This window comes from Puntigrus tetrazona, chromosome 1 (genome assembly GCF_018831695.1).
Source record: "Puntigrus tetrazona isolate hp1 chromosome 1, ASM1883169v1, whole genome shotgun sequence".
NCBI classification, from domain to species: Eukaryota; Metazoa; Chordata; class Actinopteri; order Cypriniformes; family Cyprinidae; genus Puntigrus; species Puntigrus tetrazona.
Genome location: NC_056699.1, coordinates 20,376,716 through 20,401,797, shown reverse-complemented (window position 1 = coordinate 20,401,797; position 25,082 = coordinate 20,376,716). Strand labels below are relative to the sequence as shown.

Below are 25,082 nucleotides of genomic sequence, written 5' to 3'. Positions count from 1 at the left end.
CCCGTTTAAGTGCGTTCGCGTCTAAAGAACAATTCCGCAGCGCAATATTGCATTTTTTTTTCTTTCTTTCGCTTGCTTATTGAAAAGTGCGCCGTGTCCCCGCCCAAAGCGGTGTCGGTGAACTCCTGCTCCACAGGGGAGGGGTCAGACGCTTCACGGTGGGACGACGAGCGAAGAGAGGAGTGCACAAGGGGAGCGAGATAGATTGGTGGGTTTTTAAAAAGACTGCTTAAATCTGTTCATCTCAGGTTTCTTCTTTGTTTTGCTTCGTCGGGAGAAACGCGTTCGCAAGGCCACTCGTTAGAAAGCGAACTCGTAAAATAGGGCAGATGCGTCTGGCGTAGCGTGGGGCTGAAACGCCCAAATATAGAGCAGCAAACGCTTGGAATTACAATCACTTCCTACCGCTTGGAAAATCTGAAACTGGCCATAGAGAAGCCCGTTTCGATAGGCCACGACCTCACATCGGGACTTTAACGAAACCAGAAACAAAGGTAGACTCCATGGAAACTCTTCTGTTTGCTCTGATCTTTCTGATAGCTCTCTTTGTTGTCTTCTGGTTTTCCCTGTTTGGCCTCGTAATTGAGGAGTGGAACAAAGTTAGCCAGCTCTCCGCGTTAGCAGGCTAGTGGAGTTAGCCGTCGTGCTAATCGAAATGGCACGAGCGTGAGGAGGATCTTTTTTTGGGACGGAGGGAGATTTGTTCCCCTGAAATTCCCCAAAGTTCATCCGTAGATCGAGTGCGTAGTCTTTTCCTTATTCCCTAACGCGTGTTTGTGAGAGATTTACTGGGAGTGTAGCATTCTGGCGTTTTTCTCCTCAACCTTGTTGCAGATATTCAGGATAAATAGAGCGGATAAAGTTCTTGGTTTCGGGAATTCTTTTGTTTTACGTGCATAAGTAAGTATGACAGTGCTCTTGCATTGATCATGCTCATGTTCAAGGCATACTTTCTGCGAATTAATCCAGAAACTGGTTTACATCTAGATTGGCGTCAGTGCTTTATATCCAAAGTATGACGATTTCAGTGGTTTGGGGCTGAGTGGGAATTTTCCTCCCGGTTGTTTTTTTTTTTTCGCTTTTCGAGACTAATGTATTTTGATGTCATTGTAGGTGTTTTTGAAGCGTTTATGTGAATTTTAAATGGGATAGTAATGAATCTGTGAGTGAGTAAATGGCAGCGAGGCAGTGAAATGTTCACTGCGGTGAAGTAAAGCAGGTCAAGGCCCATGAACACACCTGAGTTTGCGGAAGTAATGTAAAGCGTTGCTTATGGAGAATATAAAAAGTTGCAAAAAAAACAGTGCATATATCGTGTTTTGGAATTTAATCTAGAAACTACAAATGACTTTAAAAAAATTGGTGGACTTATTTGGAAACTTATTTTGATTTCAATTGACCATGAACGTGTTGGTATTTTTTTTATTTATTTTTTTATTGTGTCGAGATTCGTGTTATTGTAATATCGCGTTGGCCGCTGCTGCTTCACCTGAGTCTCACAGGTGCGCTGTGTTTCTCAGCTTTACTTGACTTTGACTCCTGTCTTTTTTCCCAGAAGAGGGCGAAATTTGGTCAGTTAACTCATCGGATATGTGCGATAATCATTACGAAAAAAGTTTGGGAACCTGTTAAGTTAGTATTTTAGTGCAAGGGTGTGTGTGTGCGGGGGGGGGAGGGAAAGGCGCGGTCCTGTGTGTGTGTGTGTTAACAGTGACTCTCATTTACACACAGCCCGCATGAAGCAGCAGGTTACACAGTGTGTGTGTGATTTACCTCAAGACCCGCCTGAGACGCTCAGCATGAGTCGGTACCGCTCCTGATGCTTATCAGACCCTGAGCAGAAACCAAAAGGCTTAAAGCGGGGATGTTTGGGATTTTTCTTCGCTTACCTTGACCTGAAAAGGCCGGTACGTGTGTACACTCGCCCGATTTAAGACGCCCCCCACCCAAAGAGGAAGCTCGGTCCTCCCGTTACTGACTGAATTGGTGAAGAATGAGTCAAAATCTGAGAGGGGAGGCGTGTCTTTGAAGACGACGACTCAGTGACCGGTAACCAAATAGCTTGACCGCTGTAATGACCGGCTCTAATGTTAACACCAGGGTGTGTCTTTCAAACGCGGAAGGACACGGCGCTGTTTTCAAAAAAGTTCAATAATCCCTCCCTAACATGCATGTAGTAACAGTTGAATTGTAGTGTGCATCACTGGGAAAACAAATAAGAGCAGCAGATTCCAAAGATTTAATAATATTAAGAATAATTTGTTGTTGTTTATTATTATTATTATTAGTAGTAGTAGTAGTAGTCATAAAAAGGCAGAAAATATATTTTTTTGAAGTTCGGGTAAATGTCTTGCAGTATTTCTGTAATTTAAAATAATCATAGTAATGATAATTCTACCTTTTCTTAAATGAAAATGTTACGCAGTTAACATGACATACCAGTGCATAATTCAATATTGAATTGTAGCATGCTTTAAAAAAAAAAAAAAGTAAATAACTTAAGTGTAGTGGTATCTTGGAAAGATTGCTTTCTTATTTATTATTTAATATACGGAAAGCGTTTTGGAACATATGGGACCGTGGGCAGTGAATGTATACATTCATACGTTTACTTGCATACGTTTTCTCATTTTTGATATGAAGTAACCAGTCAAGCAAAAAGGCATGCGTGCTGGAACAGTGACCGTATTCACAATATGATACGGCCTTTCTGCTTGAAGGAAGGTTCACCCAATAAAAGATTTTCATCATTTACACACCCTCATGGCCTTCCCAACCTGTATGGATTTGTTTCTCCTGCAGAATTCAGATTTTTGAGGAATGTTGGTGACCATTGACTTTTAGATCTTTAATATCTTTTATGTTCCAAGTCGAACAGGTTTGAAACAATATGAGGAAGAGTAATTGATGACAATATTACGTTTGTCAGAGGAAGCTTAAATGGCAATTAAAAAAACTGACAGGTAAATTCTTCCTTGGGACATCATTATTTTATTTTCGTATTGTACTTGTAGAGAACCCACCAGCCGGTCTTTAACATATTACAGACAACAGGTTTCCAAGTTTTGTTTTTGAAAAATGTGCTTTTTGATTCCATCTAGCCCAGTTTGGGAGTAATAACTGCTAAAGAGTTATAGTTTTGCTGACTTTCTGCAAGTTGTATAGGAGCTGAGGGGCCTGCTTTATTAACGGAGTTATCCTTCCAAATGTATAGGGAAATCCTATGCACTCATAAATTGTTCTGATAAAACTTTTCCATTTCTATGAAATGGTCAGATATATAATTTATATCTCTGTTAAAACTATTTGGCCACAAAAAGAGAAAGTATCACCGCTTGTTCTATTGCAGTTCTTCCAAAGGAAAGAACTTTGTGGAGAGAAACGGCGCTAGTAATAGTTCTTCCAAGCCTGGTTTAAAAAAAGCACGTCCTTCTCTCTTCCTCGGTGGTTACAACGCTATACTTTAGGTTTTCAAATTCCAGGCAACGTCATTACAGGAAGAGACGAGCGGTCTGCCCCTCCTTGTTACCTTTTACCTGCAGTAACGGCCTCAGGTTGATGTTTAAAAAGCGTTACGTCACCAGCACTCCCATTTCCGCGTCTCTCACTGCAAGCCGTCTGAATGAGAAGTAAAAGCTGTAATACACAATGACTAATCGATGTTCCGGTGCAGAAAGTTCAGTAGATACTTCCCAAACGCTTTTGAGGCTTTAACACACAGCGGATGCGGCTAGCAGTTGGAGTTATAGGGGGTTAAAGCACAGGACTGACTGTGGATCAGTCGGCTCTGTGTGTACCAAAGTTCACTGAGCATTAGACTGGAGCCAAGCCAGTGCTGATGGTGTTGCTCTTTACATTTCAGCAGTGCCTGAGTCAGCAGGAACCCAGAAGCATGCATGATGTGTGGTGAGATAGTACTACGAATGTTATACGCCGCATTCAATTTAGCGTGGACGAAATCGAAGCTGTGAGGGATAAACTTGCAGTCTTTGCAATGGTCTAAGAATTGTAGTTCTTCGTGACTCACTTCTAAAGTCAACTTGTGGATGGAGAATTTATTATTTTTTATTTCTGTGAGCTCGATTGAGGAACAATGCAATCCGTTGATCTCACCGTACTTATGTCCTTCTCAGTTTTGTTTTTTGTTCCTGTCAAAAAATTTAAATATGACGCTACCCTGAAAGAGGTCTATTCTCACACTAGTATGCGTATTTAAAGTGTTTTCCTACTCTGACACCTGTATTGACTTTGTCTCTCCATATAAAGGCACATTATAGTCCGCATAATGTTTTTCTTCCCATAATCCACATATTTGGAGCAGAAGTCAGCAGCTGTTGTCTGAATTGCCTCCCACATGCATATGATGATCACATTTGACCGCCTGCTGCAGTTGCTGTCTGTTGTACAGCAAGATCAATTTACTTGTTGCCCTTAATAAGTTTAAACCGTGTCCTGTTATATTGCAATCTCGCTGTAAGTGTTATCTCAGCCCGAAGGTGTTTAGAGTGAGGATGCTTAGTGGCTTAGTTGTCTAATACCTCTGCTATCCCATTAAAGGATGCAAATGGTTAAGCACCTGACAAATTAAATGACTCAGGCTTATGTCTAACGCTGCTGTTCCTACCTCCTTCAGTCATGAGACTACAATCAGATGGTTTTGATGATACGTTGGTGACGTGTCAAACGTGGCACTTTCTCTGTAATCCCGCCTAAGCTCAAGGCGGTCTCGGTGGGGTTTTGGTGCATTATGAATCACGCTTTCTTAATATGGACTGGCATTTGACCAGATGTGTTTTTTTTTTGTGCCAATGATGCTGAGTTTTTGACGCATGGTTCAGCACGCTGAACTCTGCAGATATAGCGTACCTGTGGTGTTAAATCACATTTTATGTGATTCTTGCCCAAGTTCCAGGGTGTTCTAGGTCAGACCTATTTAGAGAGTCTTCCCATGACAGTTTTCTGCTTAGAAGATGAGAACTTTCGCAGCTGGTAGCGTCCTGTGGAGGCCTATTTGTAAAGCGCACAGGCTGTGTCCGAGACGCAAAAAAAATCAGCATTTGTGTAACATCCTACCTTCATCTGGTTGAAATAAATTTTAAAGGCAGAATGCATAAAGTATTTGATTATTATTTAATACTTTTTGATTTCTTTCGTTGTTAAATGTTTGCTTTAAATTGGTTTTAGTTCATTCGGTGCGTAGCATTATAGTGCGTTAGACATTGCTCTCTTTGGTCTATAATTTAGAATACCTATTTCCTTATTCTGGGTACCTTTTTACCAGATCTGCTGTCTGTGAAGTCATTGATTGACTTGTCAGCAAGGAAGCTTCCTTCTATTTCAGACACAGTCGAAGTTTTGTGTGTGTGTGTGTGTGTGAGAACCACAATCCAGTAGTCATCACACCTGATACACGGTTGTTTTATAGTGTCTTGTCTGCAAGGTGTTGTGTATGTGTCATTTACAGGTATGAAATGGAAATCCACAATATCAGTTTTCTAAATGCATCTCAAAAAGCTTATTGTGACCTTTGAGACAACGCGTCTTCTCATGTGATTGTTTCATGATAAAACCCATTTAAAGAAACGTATCTATGCTATGCTAGCTATGCCATACAAATGATAGTGCATCCTCAAAGAAATGGCATTTTCATTCAGGCTATTTACTTCAGAAAAGTTGTTTTGTTTAATAGTCACATTTTAAAAGCGAAGTTACTTTGGTACTTGTGCATTTTCAGCTGGTCATTATAGTGAACCCATGTCCTTCTATCATTCAGAATGTGTTTTTTCCAATAACAACTAATTCTCTTGCATTACTGCACGTGATACAAACTACTTATTAAATAAACTAACGGACGTGAAATAATGGTTTTTAAGATGAAATTATAATAGGTGAAGAGACCACTGAGTGAAATGAGAGATACACAACAAACACACATTTAACCACAGAATATTGCCATCGACCAAACAAAGAGCTGTCTAATACATTATTTAGACACTCCCCTCTGTTTTAGTTTGTGAAAAGTGTATCAGAAGTCTTTGTTTTCTCAAAGCATGCATCAGCGAGAAAAGGTCCGAGATGTGAATGAGTCATTGGTTACACACTCTTCAATCAGATGCTTAGGGAAAGAATGAGGACATATGTCATAGGGAATGCAGAGACAGAGCGACATATAAGGAGAAAGGAAGAGAAGTGTTTTTTTCCAGTTATTTTCGAACTACCAGAGGAGCTGAGACAGGATCTGACATGCCACAATACAAGCTGGAATGTGTGTGTGTGTGTGTGTGTGTGTGTGTGTGTGTGTGTGTGTATTCGTTCATTCCTCGCTTTCTACGAGAGTCTGTTTGCTTTGTGGGGAGGGAAGTCGAAGAGAGGTGGAAAACAGTTTCAGTCCTGGTTATAACTGACTGCTGCGTCTGTGTTTTCAAGGACAATGCGATCATCACACCCACCCACACCCCCCCCAGCTGACTAAAATCACCACAGCATATGCACACCCTGCTGCTGTCCCGCTCTCGACTGATTCTCTGTAGTGGACACACATTTCCTATTGTTCTGTTAACTACTAGACAGACAGCTGCATGTCTGTCTTTCTCTTTTTTGGGGGTGGGGGGGTGGAGCTTTTCCTATGCTGCTGTTTTGTACATTTTGGCCTTGACTCCTGCTCGCTTCCATTTCAGTCCTGCTCTCATGATAGCCGCCGTTTGTTTTTTGGGATTCTTTTTCGCTCTTGGATCGTTGTGGTCTCCTTAAAATAGTTTCTGACATGCACGGTAGTTTTATGGATGTCTAGAAATCTCAGTAGAGTTTGTGCTTTCTGCAGTGGCTGTGTTGCAGATGTTGGGATGCTCCGATCCCCGCAGAGCTGTAAATGACGATTCAAAGCCCAGGTTGATAATATTAGGTCTTTGATTCGGTTTCAGGTCTTTGACTAGCTGTTAGGTGAAATGTTTCAACTAAATTAGTTATTCTGTGATTTGTGCTTATGTGCAACGCACCGTATGACATTTTGAAGAATGCTCATGCTGTTCCAAAGTCTTTTCAAGCCATAAATTTTAGGCTGAATCTGTATTCATGGATAATCTTCCTATTTAGTCAAAGGCGTTCAGCTTTCAGTTGCGCTTTCATGGATTCAAGCTTAGTTTACTTTATCTTTTTTTGAGACCTTGAAGGATGCAAACCTTGTTAGTTGGGTACGACTAGTTATCCACGTCATATTCGCTTGGACTATATAATAAGTAATACCTGTCGTTATTTATTTATTTTTTGGAGATGATTATACATTTATTTCTTAAAACATGAATAAATTGTTAAATGGACAGCAAGGTAGATAATGTAAGCCTATAATTTATACTTTTAAATAAAATGTACACGGAATATCACTTGTTAGTCATGGTGCTGTAGTTATGGCATGAGAATTAGTAAATGTTGACAGTTTCCTTTTTTTGTTTTTATGAATTATTCCTGTAAACGTAGCAATGCCGTTGAACTTGCATGCAGGTGATTTCTGGGGGAATTTGTTTATCCAGTATTTATCACTTGTTTTGTTTTTACTTTCGGCCCATTTATCTTCGTGCACGAGTTGTCTTTTGAAATGATGCCTAGTAATGATTCCTAAACAAGGGCAGGTACAGGTAAAAGACTGTTTCACTTTCACTTTGTCTCAACCGTGATGTTCTTTTGAAATAATGACCCATAATTCTTTTTTTAGGAAGTTCAGTTAAATTATCAGAAATGGTTATTAGGTTCCTCATCTTCCCTTTTTTTTGTAAACCAATATAGATTGCATAAAGCTGCCATGCCCTCTTTGTAATACTTCCAAGGAACCTTTTAAACTTCTCAACCTGTAACTCAAATTGACTCAGCTTCCCATATATGACATCAGTCATGTTTTAAAGCACATCACTGCATCAGTGCTCAGATCAGGGCTCCAAAGGGTTTTTTTTTTTTTTTTTTTTTTTCTCCACCTGCTGTTCACACGCAACGTTTGCACCCAACTCAGATCAGCAGTGTTAATGAGCAAATGCAGCGTGAACTCACAGAAGCAGTTATTTATACACTACTCTACTGATATCTTGATAAGTTCCACTAACAATGGAGCTTCTATGTTTAACATTGAATAATAAAAGACGCCCTCTGAGCCTTCAGAGTAGCATCTCCAGCTGTTTTCTAAAGCTCACCGTAGTTAGTTAATAATAGTCTCATTTTAAAACCAGGGTGGTGTGGCAGTGAGCAGACACTGCCTACAAAGTACTAAAATAATACCAAATAATGACCATATAATTGCAAGTGGGTCTTATTGATAAAAAGCTACTAGTATGGTATTTTCAATAGTATGACTTTTTTTTTTTTTTTTTTTTTTTTTTTTTTTTTTTTTTTTTTTAAACTGTTTATCATGGTCAAACACTGAAATCCTTTATAAATGTATGATCCCGTTGCTGACTGTGCCACGCTACTGCTGCAGTGCTGTTTAGAAAAAAGCTTAAGCATTAAAAGACTGAGTTTGTTTCCAGTTGTCAGACGGTGAAATGGCCTCCAGAAAGGCCAGCACAGCAAAACGGACAGTTTCTTTAGCTGCGGTAGGGTTTCGGGGAGCCGCTCTTGATTCGAACAGACCTTGGCTCATTCCTTGTTGTGTCTGCACTCGCCGTTCCTGCCTCGACACGATCTCTTCTCGACACAGCGTCTGAATCACTCTCTTATCTGCGAGCTGTAAACCGGTCTGGTTTCCTCCGTGTGTTGTCACTCAGCGGCGGCAGCGTGATCACGCCTGCGTCTGAAGCGCTTTGTTAGCACCTGCTTCTTCACAGTTTTTATTTTCTGTCTGTCATGTTCTCTCTCTCACATTTCTTTTCCGCCTCTCCCGAGGTACCGTTTCTCGATTTAGCTTGCCGCATGGGTCACATGATGCTCACCTTCTTAAGCGATGTATTTGTGTCTGCGTGGAGCGTGCGTGCGTTTCAGGACACGTGTGTCACGAGTCTCATGATGTGTGCGAGTGTGTAACCCCTGTCCTCTTTCTCTCAGTGTGTATGGAGCAGTGTGAGAATGCCGCATCTCTCCTGGCCTCCGTGCGAGAGCAGGAGATGCAGTTCGAGCGTCTGACTCGAGCTCTGGAGGAGGAGAGGAGGAGCGTGGGGCCCTCCGGTACCCTACCCCGCCCCCTCCCCACCTTGCAGGTAACGCCCTCCCAGCCAATCACGCAGCAGCAGGGCTCCCTGCATCATCACCCGTGCCGCATCACTCTGCACCAATGCGTCCTAGTTGGCACCTCAAGGAGCATGGCCATTAACCCATCCCTCACTGTTGTGTTCAATGTCACCAGAACCCACTTTTTGCATCCTTTCCTCTTGTCATCGTTCACCACCCACCCTTGTCGTCATAATGCGCATCATTCTGCAGTTTATGGCGTGACGTGTGACAGAGTACTTGCATGTTTCCTCATGTCGCCAGTTTGTCACCACATAACCTTTTTTTAATATTTTTATTTTTTGTGAATGTCACACAAAAGCATGTCTGTACTCGTGTCATTAACCTGTCTGTTTGACTTGAGTGATATGTCCATTCTTCATCAAAGAGGAATTCCCCCCCCCACCCGTTTACTCACTGTCTCCATGATGAACGTCTCAGTTATCACTGAAACTTTCTCAACACCAAAACCCCCTTCCGCTGATGTCTGAGCGGAGAGATAACAAACCGGTTTAGTAAGATGAGTCTCCCTTGTGTGTAGAGGATTTCAGAAGGCTCTGTCTTGCGGTGAATATTGCTCAATGCCAACATGTTAAGTATCGTCTTTAATCTCAGCTTTCTCAGTTTACGTCAAAATGGAGGGCTTCTCTGATTGGTTGCATGATTCCTGATACAGCCCCTCCTTTCGAGGGCGTTGACTCTGTGTGATTTTCAAAAAGTTTAAAGGTTTTATGCATGGCTAGATAGGGGCATGCACAACTTTAGTTTCTCTTGGCACTCGGATACATCAGACAGATAATATCTTAACATTTATATATAATAACTGTTATTTTAGTATTATTTATATACTAATGTTTTTGAATGACCAATTAAATATACAATATTTAAATATTGTTTTAGCGATTTTTATAAGCTTGTCACACTAGTACTTCAACTTATTCCAGTTAAGTGGCAGCATTTTCTCTCAACTAATTTCGAGTTAAGTTGAAGATTTTCATCTCATGTATTTTATTTCACTTACCAAAAATGAGTTTTATATAAAGGAATAGCTCACCCAGAAATTAAAATTGTCTTTTGCTCCCTCTTATGTCGTTCCAAACCTTTTTTTTTTTTTTTTTTTCTTTGTTTGTTTTAAGATGAACACAAAGGAAGATATTTTGAAGAACCAAACTGTTGTTGGTCCCCATTGACTTCCGTATTCGTTAAAGAAATACTATAGTCAATGGGAACCATAAACTGTTCAATTACCGGCATTCTTCAAAGTATCTTAAAAATAAAAAAGAAACTGGTACAAGTTAGGAACGATGTGAGGATGAGTAAATAACAGTTTTCATATTTGGGTGAACTGTCCCTTTTACTAACACTAGATTCAAACCCCTACAGATTGATTTCTTGCTTGGAACACAATCTTTTGCAGGATGTCTGTTTTGTGCTTAATGTTAATTAAATCTATGATAATACATTTTTACTATATAGAATAATAGAAATGAATATAAAACCCCGTAATTGCGATCCAAACATTCTGGCCACCACTTTCTGATTGTTTTAATTTGGTAGTTTTTAATTGAAATCTTCCCATCTGTCATAGCTCTTAAATGTCGTTTGCACTAAATATGGAGCAAGAGAACCACCATTTAATGTCAGACGTTTTGGTGCTACACATCTGAATTTACCACAAATGTAAAAGATACGGAAAACTAACAGAAAGATGGGTCTGAATCACATAAAGGTGCCATATGGCTTAAGTAAATAATATATATATTTTTTGTATAATTGTTTAGTTTTGTGGGGAACATTTTTTTCCCTCCCTTTCTTTCTCTAACACATTAAAAACACAGTCATGTATGTAAAGATAAGCTGGTCAGCAGTGCTTGGAATGCCGCCATCATACGTATCTGCCCTCTGTTGACATAGTTGTGTAGATATTAACATGCTGAGCAGGCTCAGTTCCTACCTGCTGACAGGTTCCCACAGGCCCGCCTGTCAGCTAAGATTACCATCTACTTTCACAGCTCCCTCTGTGGACTGTGACTAGTACAGCAGCCCACTTCCCCTGTTTGTGTAGAGAATTTGTGCATTTAAGTGTGAATGGTGCTGCATGCTGTTGTTGTGTAAAAGCATGAGTAATATTATCTAGTAGCGGTCAGCCCCCTTCTCATTCCTGGCATTCATTTCATTCATTTCATCCATCATTCGTTTCCGCAACACTGTCATGTTTTTTCTTATTCAATGGTCCCATTAACTTAAGTCATTTGTTTGTCGTTTATCCCTATGCATCCTTTGCATGAACATTCATAAGGTAACGTTTATTTGTTACAGTGTTTGCTCGGGGGTCCTGCTACAATTTGTGGTCTCTCTGAATGTTTAGCGTTATTCACTGGCGCAATCGCTGGCCACATTGTTTTGTTGTTTTGAGCGTTTGTAATTTTTTCTCTCTGTGTCTCTTTAGAACGGCCGTGTCACTGGTGATGCAGAGTTAGAACGGCTCAAATTAAGCGAGGGATACATAAACGGGACTCAGGTTAGTATGGTGTGTCCGCAGTGGATAATTTTCTTTTAGATGGAGATCTTCCGGTTCTAGCATCTTAATGAATATGACTGCTACTGCTGCTAGTGGTGGTGGTATTATCTAAAAAATGGAATTAAGACTTGTTGCATTATTATTATAAAATAGACGCCTAAATAATATAATTGGTGCTGTCAAATGATTAATTGTGATTAATCGCATCCAAACGGAAAGTTTGTTTACATTAAATATAAACAGTGCACTCATGTTTATATAAACACACACATACATGTATATATTTAAAAAGTATTATGTTTATATATTATTAGTTACAGACTCAGAAGCCCAGTTATGTGGTCACTAGTGTTCCACAGGGACCTCAAGGGGGAACTCATTTCAGGTTTTTTTGTTTTTGTATGTATGTACATTTGAAACACACTTTCTGTTTCTGTTTTAGGCTTTAAAAACAAGGTGTATTAACACAGCTCTGGTCTCAGGCTGTGCTTATTCTTGAACCCTGTGTGTCAGTGTACATGAAGGATACTCCTGCACATTTTCACACTCAATTCTTCTGTTTCTGCACTAACTTGTTATTGTGTCGTCATTTACATCCACATGTGAATGCTCCAGATGGTGTGTGTGTGTGCCTGAGTGAACACACTTCCTGTTCTTGGCTTATGCTCACTATTGTTCTTTTGTTTACGTGTCTCTGCTACAGTACAGGATGTTGGACCCTGGTCATATTGTTGAGTCGGTTACAGTCGAAGAGGACCCCCGCGATTCAATGCCAATTATTTCGGTTGAAACCAGTGATGACGGCACCACACGTCGCACTGAGACCACAGTAAGTTTTCAAACTAATTTTAAACTGACAGCATTTTTGCCAAGTATGACCGCTTGTCTTCGGAAAGATAATGATGGGGCGTCCTCTTATTAGGTTAAGAAGGTCACAAAGACGACTACCACACGAACAGTAATTCCCTCAGTCTCCGACACACTTTCCCTGGATGGCACTGGTTCAGTCACCGGAATATCTGGTTGTAATACCCCAATGGACCGTGTATACAGACCACCGGGCGGCCCCATGGACTACCCCACTGCTACTGTCCCCCGTAACTACCACTATGGACCACCTGGCTATGAAGATTACCGTAGCTATGCTCCTTCTGAAGCCTACGCCAGTCTCAGCCGTGGGACGCGAATGGATGACCGCTACAGGTTGGTGTCTGTTGTTTTCGCATTGTTTGAGATCAAGCGCAAGATACACAAATTAACTCCCCTTTTGCTTTCTCTTAAGGCCCGTGGATGGCTATCGCACGCTGGACTCTGCCTATCGCACCCACAGCCGGCCGCAGTTGGACCCGTACGCAGCCCAGCCCCAGGTAGGACGTATGGGCAGTGCTATGGAGATCTCTGGCATGCAGCGCTTTGTACCAGAGCCATACGGCCTGGAGGACGATCAGAGGAGCCTGGGATACGACGAACCCGATTATGGCATGGGACCACCCATGCATTACAGCACAATGCCCCGGTTGGCACATGCTCACCATGCTCCACCTCCACGTCGGACAGGGTAAGTGTATTGTTACATGTATAAAAAAAGTCTTCATTGTTGCTCCAAACCTGTATGACCATCTTCTGTGAAACAATGAACATGTTGGGTTACACTTTATTTTAAGGTGTCTTTGATGAAGTGTAATTACGTATTTAAATAATAGTAACTACATGTACTTAGGATTAGGCTTTGATATAAGGTTACTTTCATGTGATTGCACATCATTTGTGATTTTATAATGCTAAGAATATGTAACGTGTTACCAAGTGTTGGTAACCGAAAAATTTCATAGTATGCCAATGCTATGGAATGTTAACAAAATAGTTTGAATTGCTCTTTTTTGTAGGTCATATGAGGGCACACTGGATGGTGATATGAGTGGAGCTGGTGATATGTATTATTGGGGAGGAGGAGCTCCGCTGGCTCAGGGAGAGAGAGGCAGCATGGCATCACTGGACAGCACTCTTCGTAAAGGCCCAGCCCCCACGGCATGGAGGCAGCCGGAGCTTCCTGAAGTCATCGCTATGCTCAACTACCGCCTGGACCCTGTCAAAAGCAACGCTGCAGCGTACCTGCAACATCTCACTTTTAAGAATGATAAGGTTAGTATGAATGTACACACAGCAGTATATTAACCATCAAATGCAATACTGTTCAAAATTTTGAGGTTAGTGTTTAAGAACGTATCATTGTGGAAATCTTTTTTAAAAATAGTTTTTTCCTAATAAAGCAAAGTTGGATTTTCAGAAGTCATTACTTTAAGTGTTACATGATCCTTCAGAAATCATTCTAATATCCTGATTTGATGAAGATAAAAGGCATGTTCAATGCTTGTGCTGCTTAAAATTTTAACAAACTTTGCTGAACAAATAATAGTATTAATTTAAATGAATAATCAACCCAAAATTTAGTTCTGGTTGCCTGTTTGCGCTTCAGTGTTTCCCCCTCTCTGCTCGGTACTGGCAAGGATTGAGAAGTCTCCTGAATGACATGGTGTCATGTGCAGATTCCACGCCCTTAGTCTTTCCTCACTGTCTCTGCAGGTGAAGTCAGACGTAAGGCGACTGAAGGGGATCCCTGCCCTTGTGTCCATGCTGGATAACCCAAAGAAAGAGGTGCATTACGCAGCTTGCGGAGCACTCAAGAACATCTCCTACGGACGAGATCCAGATAACAAGATAGCCATCAAGAACTGTGACGGGATTCCTGCGTTGGTGCGGCTACTGAGGAAGACAAGAGATCAGGACCTTACCGACACCATAACAGGTATGCACTGGTTTTATGATGTACTATCATTGTAATGAGTGATGCTGTCTACACCTGGACATGGTGTGGCGCACTAAATCCCAGACAGAGATGTATTGACACAAGTTTGAATGATTTGCAACAGTCGCTTTGTGACATCCAATTTAGAAAGACTTTAGCCATTTCAGCATGAAATGACAGTTGTCATGTGTGGTGTTGACACGGTGTTAGCAGCAAATCCATAAAGATACACTTGAGTGAAGCAGATTGTCAAAAAAGGGAAAATGTAGGGTGGGGATTCTTGGTTGATTCAGCTGGGCTCAGATCTGAATGCAGTAAATTGTAAGGTCTAATGCAAATCTGTTGTTTCAGCGACTTATTAGTTTACAAATTGCAAACTCGAAAGAAAAAAATGTGCAATTGATCATTTACAGTAAGATCCATGACATGAAACTGCGCATTTTCTGAATGCATTTTTGTTTTTATTCAAAATTTTATATGTAATCTCATTTGAACGTCATTTCTAATTAAGCAAGGATGCATTACATTCCGTGTGATGTTTCTGAACTTTATCATACAATCCTGGTGAAAAATAATCATCGTTTTCCCCAAAATATTAAGCCGTACACCTGTTTACAACACTAATACGGTTTCGTGACCGCCAAATCAGCATATTAGAGTGACTTCTGAAGGATCAGGAGGGACATAAGAGACTTCTGTCCAAAACGTTATAAAAAAACTGAATGTCCTGTGAATTTCCATTTTGATGTTAACATCCTGTTTCAGGTGATTCAAGCACAAGTGGTCAGACAGGTTTGTCGCTTGCATCTCGTAGTAACCGATGGCTGGTTCTCTCTCAGGCACTCTCTGGAACCTGTCGTCTCACGACTCTGTAAAGATGGAGATCGTGGACCACGCGCTGCACGCCCTGTCCGACGAGGTGATGGTTCCTCACTCGGGCTGGGAGAGGGGGAACGAAGGGGGAGAGGAGAGCTGCAAACCCAGACACTTGGAGTGGGAGACGGCGCTCACCAACACCACCGGCTGCTTAAGGTGCGGTACATTAATGCATCTGGCAGAGGCTTTTATCCACCAGGACTGTATGACGGCGAATTCAAAGTATACATTTTTCAGCCTGAGAAACAAGTGTAGTTAAGCCAGAGAGAGAGGCGGAGGAAAGGATTAGCGTGTATTGAGGAGGGACAGTTTTATGATTCAGATTAATGAAAGACTTTAAGGGGAGGAGGGGTGTGCCTCAGTGCTGCTAAAGAATTCCTGTCAAGAAAGTTTGTGTGTGTGTGTGTGAGGAAACTGCATTTTATGTGGAAGAAAGGAGGGAAGTGCAAAGGAAATGCTCTTGAATTGTGTTTGCGAGCAAGAACCTCTGAGGCTGTGAAAGAATCAGGACAAAGTTTGGACAAAAGAGCGAAATGTGATCTTTGAATCCACTTATTTCCCTTGAGTGCTTCTCTTTGAGTGTCCCTCACTTCTCCCACTCGCCTATTAGGCTTTTAGAAAGCCTCTCGGTTCAGTCGAAGAAATGGCTTTACACCGTTATTACATTTAAGTGGCGCTGACGACGTCTTGCCTTTTTAACCCTCACCGTTCAGCTTTTCAGATGCCGTCTGTGTATACTCTTGATTAATGTTTTAGGCGATGACCTGAAGCAAAAACTTTCTCTGCATGCCAAACTTTACTAAACATTTAAACGGAGCTGTGTCCTAATTAGTTGCATGACGTTTTGCTCTCAGGAATGTGAGCTCGGAGCGGAGTGAAGCCAGGAGGAAGCTGAGGGAGTGCTCTGGACTGGTCGACTCGCTCATGTACATCGTCCAGTCACAGATCAACTGTAAAGATGTAGACAACAAGGTAACGACTGGACTTTGACCTTTCGGCTTTGAAAGCCGCACTGCTCTTTTTATGATGGGAAAACACACGAGTAAAGCGTTTTAGGGAAGAGCAAAGGGGGAAGAAAGCATTGTTGGTCATTTTTATTACTGCATATTGAAGCAGTGTTATAATTAGGGTATGGGAGCGGTTATTTAGAGCTAGTAGTGTGTGTGCATATATATATGTATATAATGTATATATGTATGAGTGGAGACTGATCCTGTACTGATCCATACTAAGGAGTATGTACACAAAGCTCTAGCTTTTAGTTATTTTTACTTTAACTCAACTGCAGTTTGATTGAGATTAGTTGGAATGCACAAAGACAAAACATGATGATAAATGGTTAAAAACGTTATCCATTTGTTTTTGCATGATCATTAGTTTACAGTATCAGTCTTCTCTCTTTTATCAGTGAGTATAGCTAAATTTGGCATTGGTAACTGTCCCGTTTCATTCTCTTACACGGTCTTTTATTCAATCACGTTTTTTTTTTGTGTGCCTGTGTGCAGCTGATTGAGAACAGCGTGTGTCTGCTGAGGAATCTGTCCTATCAGGTGCATCGGGAGATACCAGGCTGTGAGCGCTATCAGGAGACGGCTCCTGTCAATCAAGGCCCCGCCCCTTCCCAAAAGGGCGGTTGCTTCAGCTCCCGAAAGGGCAAAGGTGCGTGTCCTGATTAATTTAAAGAAAAACACAGGCACTGGCTGTGGGCCGTAACCAATTAAAATAAGTGAACTTGCTATCTTTGCATTCCAGTGCATAATCTCTGTTGTGTAAACCAAACCAAGAGGCCGTATCCATTTCTTGTTTTAATCGTGGTACACACTGTGTGATATACTTGTAAGTTTGATATGTGCCAGATCAAGTTTGTTTACACAAGATGGAGATGCGACGTGCATGAATTTCACACAAGAGTGTGCTCTGTGGGTTTGTCGCTAAATAATTGTCGGGTGGCTGGGGCACTATTGCAATTTTTTTTTTATTTTTTTTTTTTTTATGCCAAAACTGTTCTGTCCTCTCATTTTCTTCTGTATCTGTCTCTTCTGCTTTCAATCCCTACGTCTTTTTATCCTGTAACAGACGAGTGGTTTTCCAAAGGTAAGCTTCTCTATTTTTTTTTTTTTTTTTCTGAAGTAAAAAGGCTTTGCTTTGCTTTCACAGGAATCACATTTTCTTCTCACTGTAACCCATTATTAACACTGGTATATATCAAAGTTCAGAAAACGGATCTGAAGTGGGGAACTCGAGCAATGATTTAGAGGAAAATAATGTTTTTCTTATCCCATTTCACATTCGTTTTATGAGCTGCACTACTTTGGTAAAGTAAGAAGGCATTTTAATGGGGACTAGTCACACAAATAAGGTTTTTATTGATCTGAAGAAAGTAGATGGGAAATCATTAACAAGTATCAGATTATGTCGCTGGACAATAAACTCCAGGGTTCCATTTTTTTTAAAGCCTAGTAAAGATCCAGACAAATATCATGGACATTTTGGCATGCATTTACAAATCGGTTCTTTAACTGGAAAATGTTTTCATTGTTGTTTTTTGTGTGACTCTGGTCTGTAAAAATGCTTTCTGTATTTATAACATTTCACTAGTAACCACCAGAGGGTGCCAGAACACAGTCTTTCTGCTAAATCCATTCCTTATAATCCTTCAATTTTAGTCTTTAATCATATATTAAAAAAAAGATAATTGTCTGATTCTTTTAAAATTGCACTTTGTCACCTCTCTGTAAAGTCTTGCTACTGTGCCCCAATATACTTATGGCAAAGTTTGTTCCATTGACACAAACTGAACAGAGAAAAATGAACATGAAGACTTCCATTATAAAGAAAATAGAGCCCTGAAACTGTTCATTAGTGTTTACTAGTCATTGTGGTGAACTTGAAAGTTTGCTTTAGCAACTTTGTTTTGGGCTGATTTTATTTGAAATTACACCACACCAGTTTATTATTTGATTTTGCTCGAGCTATATTGGGGCTTTAAGTCATCGGTCATTAAGGCACATGGGGTTTTCCTCAGGGAATAAATATAGCCTCTGTCATAACTGCTTGAAGTAAGTCTTTGTCTACATAAAGAAAACCCCTTGAGATTTTAAAAGGGCATTTTCTTCAGACTTGTCACAAACAAAATTTCTGCGCCACTTCATGTGTCACTCTGTTTCACTCGTTGCTCGTTGTTTTGTTCAGGAAAAAAAGAGGATGATGGAACTTCAGATACCATTGACATTCCAAAGAGAAGCACACCAGCCAAAGGTACAATGACACTCTTGTTTTGCTCTGAATGCTTGCACTTGTGGTTTAGTTTTGACTTGTATTGTTATTGAACATAAGATCAAATAAAATGTAATGGTTGTGTTTTGTAGGTTATGAGTTGCTGTTCCAGCCGGAGGTGGTGCGTGTCTACACTTCTCTCCTGAAAGAGAGCAAGAACCCCTCGGTTCTGGAAGCTGCGGCCGGGGCCGTGCAGAACCTGTGTGCGGGCCGCTGGACTGTGAGTACTAGTCACTCTAGATGCATTTTTGTGTGAAGATGCAATACTTCTATTGCAGTCCAGAGCGTATTAGGCTCATTCAACATTAAAGGGGCTATGTTTTATGATTTATTTTGTATACCTAATGCAACTTTGTAATCCAGAAATGCAAGCACGTGAGCTGAAAAAAATTTGTTCTGAACACAGAACATTTTGACACAGAAAATTACTTGCATACGAGGATATCAATGGGGACCTGTTACAGTAATAATGTATAAATATGTATTTCTTGATTCAGATTGCTTGACACGTATGCCAAGGGTGATTTATTCTGATTTACACCTATGCCACATGACCACGTTGGTGTTTGATAAATTTAATTGCCATTGTAAATATTTAACACAATTGTGAACTGCAGCTATGTTTATTTGATTGGGTTCATCAGGAAGAAGAATCTGACAGTTTCATAATACAATCTACTTCTGTCCTTATCTTTGCAGTATGGGCGGTACATCAGAGCAGTGGTTAGACAGGAGCATGGCCTGCCGATGATGACAGAGCTGTTGTCTCATGGGAACGACCGTGTGGTCAGAGCCATGTCTGGAGCCTTGAGAAACCTGGCCATCGACGCTCGCAACCGTGAGCTGCTAGGTGTGTGAGCAAACAAAAGTGTCTGGTCTTCCTATTTGTGTCCATTCAGCATTATTTCGATCAAAACCTGTACAAATTGCCGTATTTTTACAGCCCCAATGAATGAATCCCGGTGTTTTTTCCCCCTCTTCCTCTGTCTGTGCAGGGAAGCATGCAGTGCCTAACTTGGTGGCTAATCTGCCAGGCGGTGGTCAGAGCCAGCCTGCGCGAGCTCTCTCCGAGGAGACGGTGGTGTCTGTTCTCAGCACTATGACGGAGGTGGTTGGATCCAGCGTGGAAGCGGCCAAAACCCTGCGCAGCTCCCAGGGCATCGAGAGACTGGTGCTCATCAACAAAGACAGGTGTGTGTAACTGTTTGGTCGCATTGGAGAAACCTGGAAGAGGATCAAGTATTTAACTGCCAATACCAATCCTCCGCTTTCCTTATAGCAACCGCTCAGATCGGGAGGTGCGAGGCGCTGGGCTGGTGCTGCAGATCGTGTGGGGCTTCAAAGAGCTCCGCCGCACACTGGAGAAGGACGGCTGGAAGAAGACGGACTTCATGGTGAACCTTAACCCTCCTAACAACACCCGCAGCAACGGAGGATACGAGGACAGCACCCTTCCGCTAATAGACAGGGGTAAGACACAACGCTTTTCTGCTGAATGATGTGTTTACACAACAAAAAGATGTTTATTGGCTGAGTGGACATACAGGATACATCTCAGTGCTCCTGTAATCAATTTTGTTTGGGTCTCTTTGTTAGGGGGCAAACAGGACAGAGACAGAGACATGATTCCTCTAAATGACATGGGACCAGGTAAAAAAAAAAAAAAAAAAAAAAAAAAGTTTATGCTTATAGAATTTGGTTTTTTTTTTTTTTTTCAATTCCTGTTTTAATTTTGACCTTTTTGCTTTTATTTTTATGTATTTTATTTGAAAGCGCATACTTAAAATATAAGTATCATGTGCATCAAGACTGGGGTTGGTAAAAATGTATTGCCTTTCTAAGAAGTCTGTTATGCTCACCAAGGAGGCATTTAAAGTAAAAACAGTCATATTGTGAAATATTGTACAATTTAAAGTGATATTTAATACATTTTCAAATGCAACTTATTCCTTTTGATGGTGATGCTGAAAATTCAGCTTTACCTTTACTCCAGACGCAGGTGTCACATGAATTTTTCTTTTTGGATGAAACATTTAAATTTAAAAGCACAGATTTTATATGAAAAAGAAATGTATAGCGCTACAAATGATCACTTGTGATTTACGTTTAGCATCTTTTCTGTGTCTTAAAATATTGCTGTAATCAAAATAAGCTCTGAACTGTGTAATAAGAGATGAGTAACAAAAATGCTTCTCATCTGTGGTGCCAGACGCTTACTCTACACTAGACCAGAGAGGAAGGAGAAACACTTTAGATGACACTCTGGATCGCTCTGACAGAGAGGCACCTCAGGTAACACAGACCTGCAAGGGACATCCACTCCAACACACACACACTAAACTTCCCTCACAAGCCCACCAGATATCCCACAACCCACAAACTACACACCCTGAAACTTATTAACCTACTGTGATTTCACTAATAATACCAAGAGGGGTTCTTACCTCAACTAACTCTCTCACACACCCCTCTCCTTCTATTGTCACTCACCTCTTCTTCGATGCCTTTCCCTTTCTTTTATCCTCTGTCAATCTCTCTCTCTCTCTGTCTTTGACTCTCAGGGAGGAATGTATGGGGAGAGGCGGGGCTCTTTGCCTCTCTTGGACTCTTATGATGGTTAGGCCACTCCCCCTCCCCCCCACTCAGTGCATGAGCACGCATGGTATGTGTGTCCACCTTCTGCATGGCCTTCATGTGGATATTTAAGTGTTTGTGTGCCGCTCGGTGTACCTGTGGTTTTAACCCTCATTAACTGTATTTTGTTCTTCTGTACTTGAGTGAAAATGGATTTTACTAATTTTTGTAAATCTTGTCCAGTGTTGGGGAAGCTTTTTGAAATTTGGTGTAGCTTGTCGTTGCGACTCTGTAGTTTCACAGTAGTTGAATTAAGCTACAGCTGCCAAAATGTAGTTAGTTATACAAGCTGCTCAAAGGAAGGAATTTACTCATAAATGTATTTTTAGAACTTTTACAACTGGCGCCATATTTATCTCATACAAAAATAACAAAACGAACAATTGAGAAAAAAAAAAAAAAAGATTATATATATATATATATATATATATATATATATATATATATATATATATATATATATATATATATATATATATATATATATATATATATATTTATATTTTTTTATTTATCTGGTGCAAAAAACCAAGCATGTCAAATAGGAGGACAGCTTTAAATTCAAACTAATTTACTTTGTAAAACTAAATCTTTTTGCGCTTTTGACTCTAATTTACAGTGAACTAAAAGGAAAAAAAATAGTTTTATTAGTGACTAAATGGTCAATATTTCACTGAAATGGAAAGTATTATTAGAGTTCCAATGAAACATATAGTTAATCTGGTGCCAAAACAAGGATATCAAATAGTTGACAGCTTAACACGTAAACAAACTACTCATAAAAGAAACCGCATGCACTATTTTTCTAGTGAATCATTATTTGGTTTGCTTCTATTACGTTAATAAAAATCTGAAATATTTGAGAAAACAGCTCCGCTAGTGCCACGTTACTACTTCTCAGTTAGTTACTCCCCAACACTGATCTCTTCCTCTCATGTGTCCACTTTGGTCACATGACTGAAGTTTCAGTGGTCGTATCTGTCATCACTTTGCCACATAAATGGGTGATGCGAATTTTGCGTAATGCGCACAAATTCCCATCGCAGCTCTTTGATGACTCATTGATGAATCATCTTCCTTTTGTGATCAGTAAACCTAATGCGAGCGAGTACCACATCTAACCTTCACGTCGTCTCATCCTGTTTCTGTCCACAGAAAAACTGATCGTGTGCATCACCCGCCGTGAGTTTCCTCCTCCTGCCTACTGTCCCTGCTGAGCCTCTGATCTCATCACTTACGGGACCATAGCCACTAATTGCAACGACCCTTCTGTAGTTTTCAACATTCTCATGTTGTCACTCTTCTGCTCTCTTTGAGATCAATGTGATTCAGAACAGCCACTACTTCAAACGGACTCTTTTTCATGTCAAATAATGGAAAAACTAGGGACTACAAGCTCTATTTAGTCACATCCCCAGCTTATCGAGCTTTATGAATCATTTCCTTTTTGTTTTTTGCTTATGCATCTATTAGATCATTAGTGTAGTATTGGCGTTGGTGTTTTTGATTTATTTTGCTTCATCCTGCTTTGTGGTTCACATCGATGAAAAGGTAATGCCAAATTGCATCAATCATATGCGGCCTGCAGAAAATAATGTATATAGAATTTTTTTTGGTAAGTTTTGTCTCGTTGATGCGTTGCAACGGGCATGAGGCCTATTTGTTGTTTTCTGAAAGCACTAGATGACCACCAATTCCCCTTAAGTTATCCATCTGTAGTTTTTGTGGAGTGTTCGGTCTCTAGGAAGTGAACGCGTTGATGAAGCATTACAAAAGAGGCAGAGGGATGTTAGATCGGGAGGTTTTGTCTTTTTTAAACCAGTAGCATTCAAGAAAGTTCTCTAGTGGTAGGCGAGTAAAGTTTTATTCATTCAGTCAAAATTTGCAAAGCATTCCAGAGCGGGAAAGCTGTTTTCTGATACCCCCCCCCCTGTTTTGTCTTTTTAAAATTATCAATGACACTTAGCTTCTGTGTGGGAGCTCAAATGTTCCTCGCTCTTGAAGTACAATTAAATAGCCACAAAAGAGAAAATGGGAAGAAAAAAAAAGCCTTTAACTCCGAGACAAATTGTAGCCGTGGTGTTCAATCTGTCTGAATATAAATGAATGTGTAAATATGACTGTGTCTCACAAATCCACTCTGCACACTTGGAGTGCCTCTCTTGCTCAGTGTGTGTTTGTGATGAGCGGTGAACAGGGATGTTTGGCCACCCTTCTGCCTCTTGGTTTCAGTGCCTGTCTGTGTAGAGAGTGAACGAGTGTACATTTGAGGATGTATATGCATTATTTGTTTTTTTTTTTTGTTTGTTTTTTTTCCCCCCTCTGAGATCCATAAGTACAGTGCTTGTTTCTTAGACTGCATAATTAAAAATGCACAGTAAGTCTGTTGTAGATATTTACTGAATGGAAACTTTAGCACTAGGGGTAATGGATGTTTTGTTTTTTTTTGTTGTTTGTTTTTTATAATATATATTCCCCCTCCCCCCAATGCCTTTTTAATTCCCTGTCTGCCAATCCGCAGCCTAATCCTTCGAGATGCTACAGTCAGCAAAGGAAAGGTCGGCTGTTGACTAAATGGTTGTGAGCCAGGAGTCCGAGTCCTGATGCAAGAGGCTGTTCACAAGTTCAAGAATCAATCGATTGTTCAGTGTTGAGGGAGGCAGATAAATTAATCTTTTAATTACAAGAAAATTGCATCTCTTTCAGGCAGGATTTAGCCAGATTTCGATTCTAGCTTGATGAGAAAATAAGATGGGTGAAATAAAAGCACATTTAACTATATATACCAGAGAATATTTGTTAATTTTAATTATTATTTTTTTTTCTTGGTTTTTGTTCTGTTGCTCTCTTTTCTATATTTTATGATTGGGGCTGATTTTTGTTTTTCTGGGGTGTTGTGGGTGAATGCATATGCAATCAGTTTTATTTTTTAAATAAATGCATTTACGGTTTATATCTTTTAATTAAAGATGAAAGGAAAAATTCTGTGTCGTGCTGTCAGTTGACATGTTTCTGCAACACTAATATCTGGATCTTGATCATAATTCCTATATTTCAACACTTTACCTTTGGTCTTAAACATTGCACCTTTCTCTCATGGATTGAACATGTAACTTAGCAATACTGTTCTTTTTTTGTTTTGTTTTTTTTTTTTTTTAATAAAACGATGATCTTTTTTCCAAGGTTCTGCCTGTGAAATTTTGTGTGGTTCACAGTGTTTTAATACATTTAGTTTGATTAGAATTCTTCATTTTTAGCATGTCAGTGTTATGAAGTAATTGAAGTATAATATTTCACCATATACATTATATCAATATTGAATTGATTCAACTTGAGTTTTTCCCTTAAAAAAAGTGTTTAAAAATCATTTTAAAAGAAGGAATTCAACCGCAGACATTTTATCATCCCTTTTCCCAAACGTTCTCCGTTTCAGTATGCTTTGCATTTACAAGATAAAATTTAGTTTGCTCAGAGTTAAGATTTTATTAATTAGGCTACATGACCCTTCTAGGCCTAGACATCACCTTACCTCATATGCACAGGATTTATTTTTTTCTTCAAGGAAGGAGAAATGGCTGCGATAATATTTTATAAATTATATTTATATTATAGCTATATAATATTTTAAGCCATAGTAACTGCTAAATTCACAAATGTTATTTAAACATGCATAAACTTTTTAAACCAATAAACGGTGATGTCTAATAAAGTGAGACATTTCCTAAGTAAAACAAATTAATCTAATCAGATTTCAGTCGCACAACTAAACCGAAACCAAGTCGT

General features: G+C 40.1%; 1 protein-coding gene across 7 annotated transcripts; it reads left to right on the top strand.

Annotated features, from left to right (window-relative positions):
• Positions 1–81: 81 nt before the first annotated feature.
• Positions 82–24,481, top strand: ctnnd1 (catenin (cadherin-associated protein), delta 1). 7 transcript variants are annotated; one of them, XM_043238502.1, is made up of 21 exons: positions 104–208; positions 9,025–9,176; positions 11,636–11,707; positions 12,411–12,536; positions 12,630–12,910; positions 12,990–13,265; positions 13,594–13,849; positions 14,291–14,513; positions 15,353–15,545; positions 16,244–16,361; positions 16,895–17,048; positions 17,466–17,483; positions 18,582–18,647; positions 18,758–18,885; positions 19,365–19,515; positions 19,661–19,856; positions 19,945–20,135; positions 20,262–20,315; positions 20,875–20,957; positions 21,227–21,281; positions 22,455–24,481. In XM_043238502.1, exons 2-21 carry the CDS (start codon positions 9,030–9,032, stop codon positions 22,514–22,516), a joined length of 2,850 nt encoding a protein of 949 aa, XP_043094437.1. In that variant the 5' UTR covers positions 104–208; positions 9,025–9,029; the 3' UTR covers positions 22,517–24,481. The 7 variants fall into 7 exon arrangements, with proteins under 7 accessions (XP_043094471.1, XP_043094437.1, XP_043094459.1 ...); XM_043238524.1 differs by having other exon boundaries at positions 21,227–21,327; XM_043238510.1 differs by lacking the exon at positions 104–208 and adding an exon at positions 253–494.
• Positions 24,482–25,082: the final 601 nt, after the last annotated feature.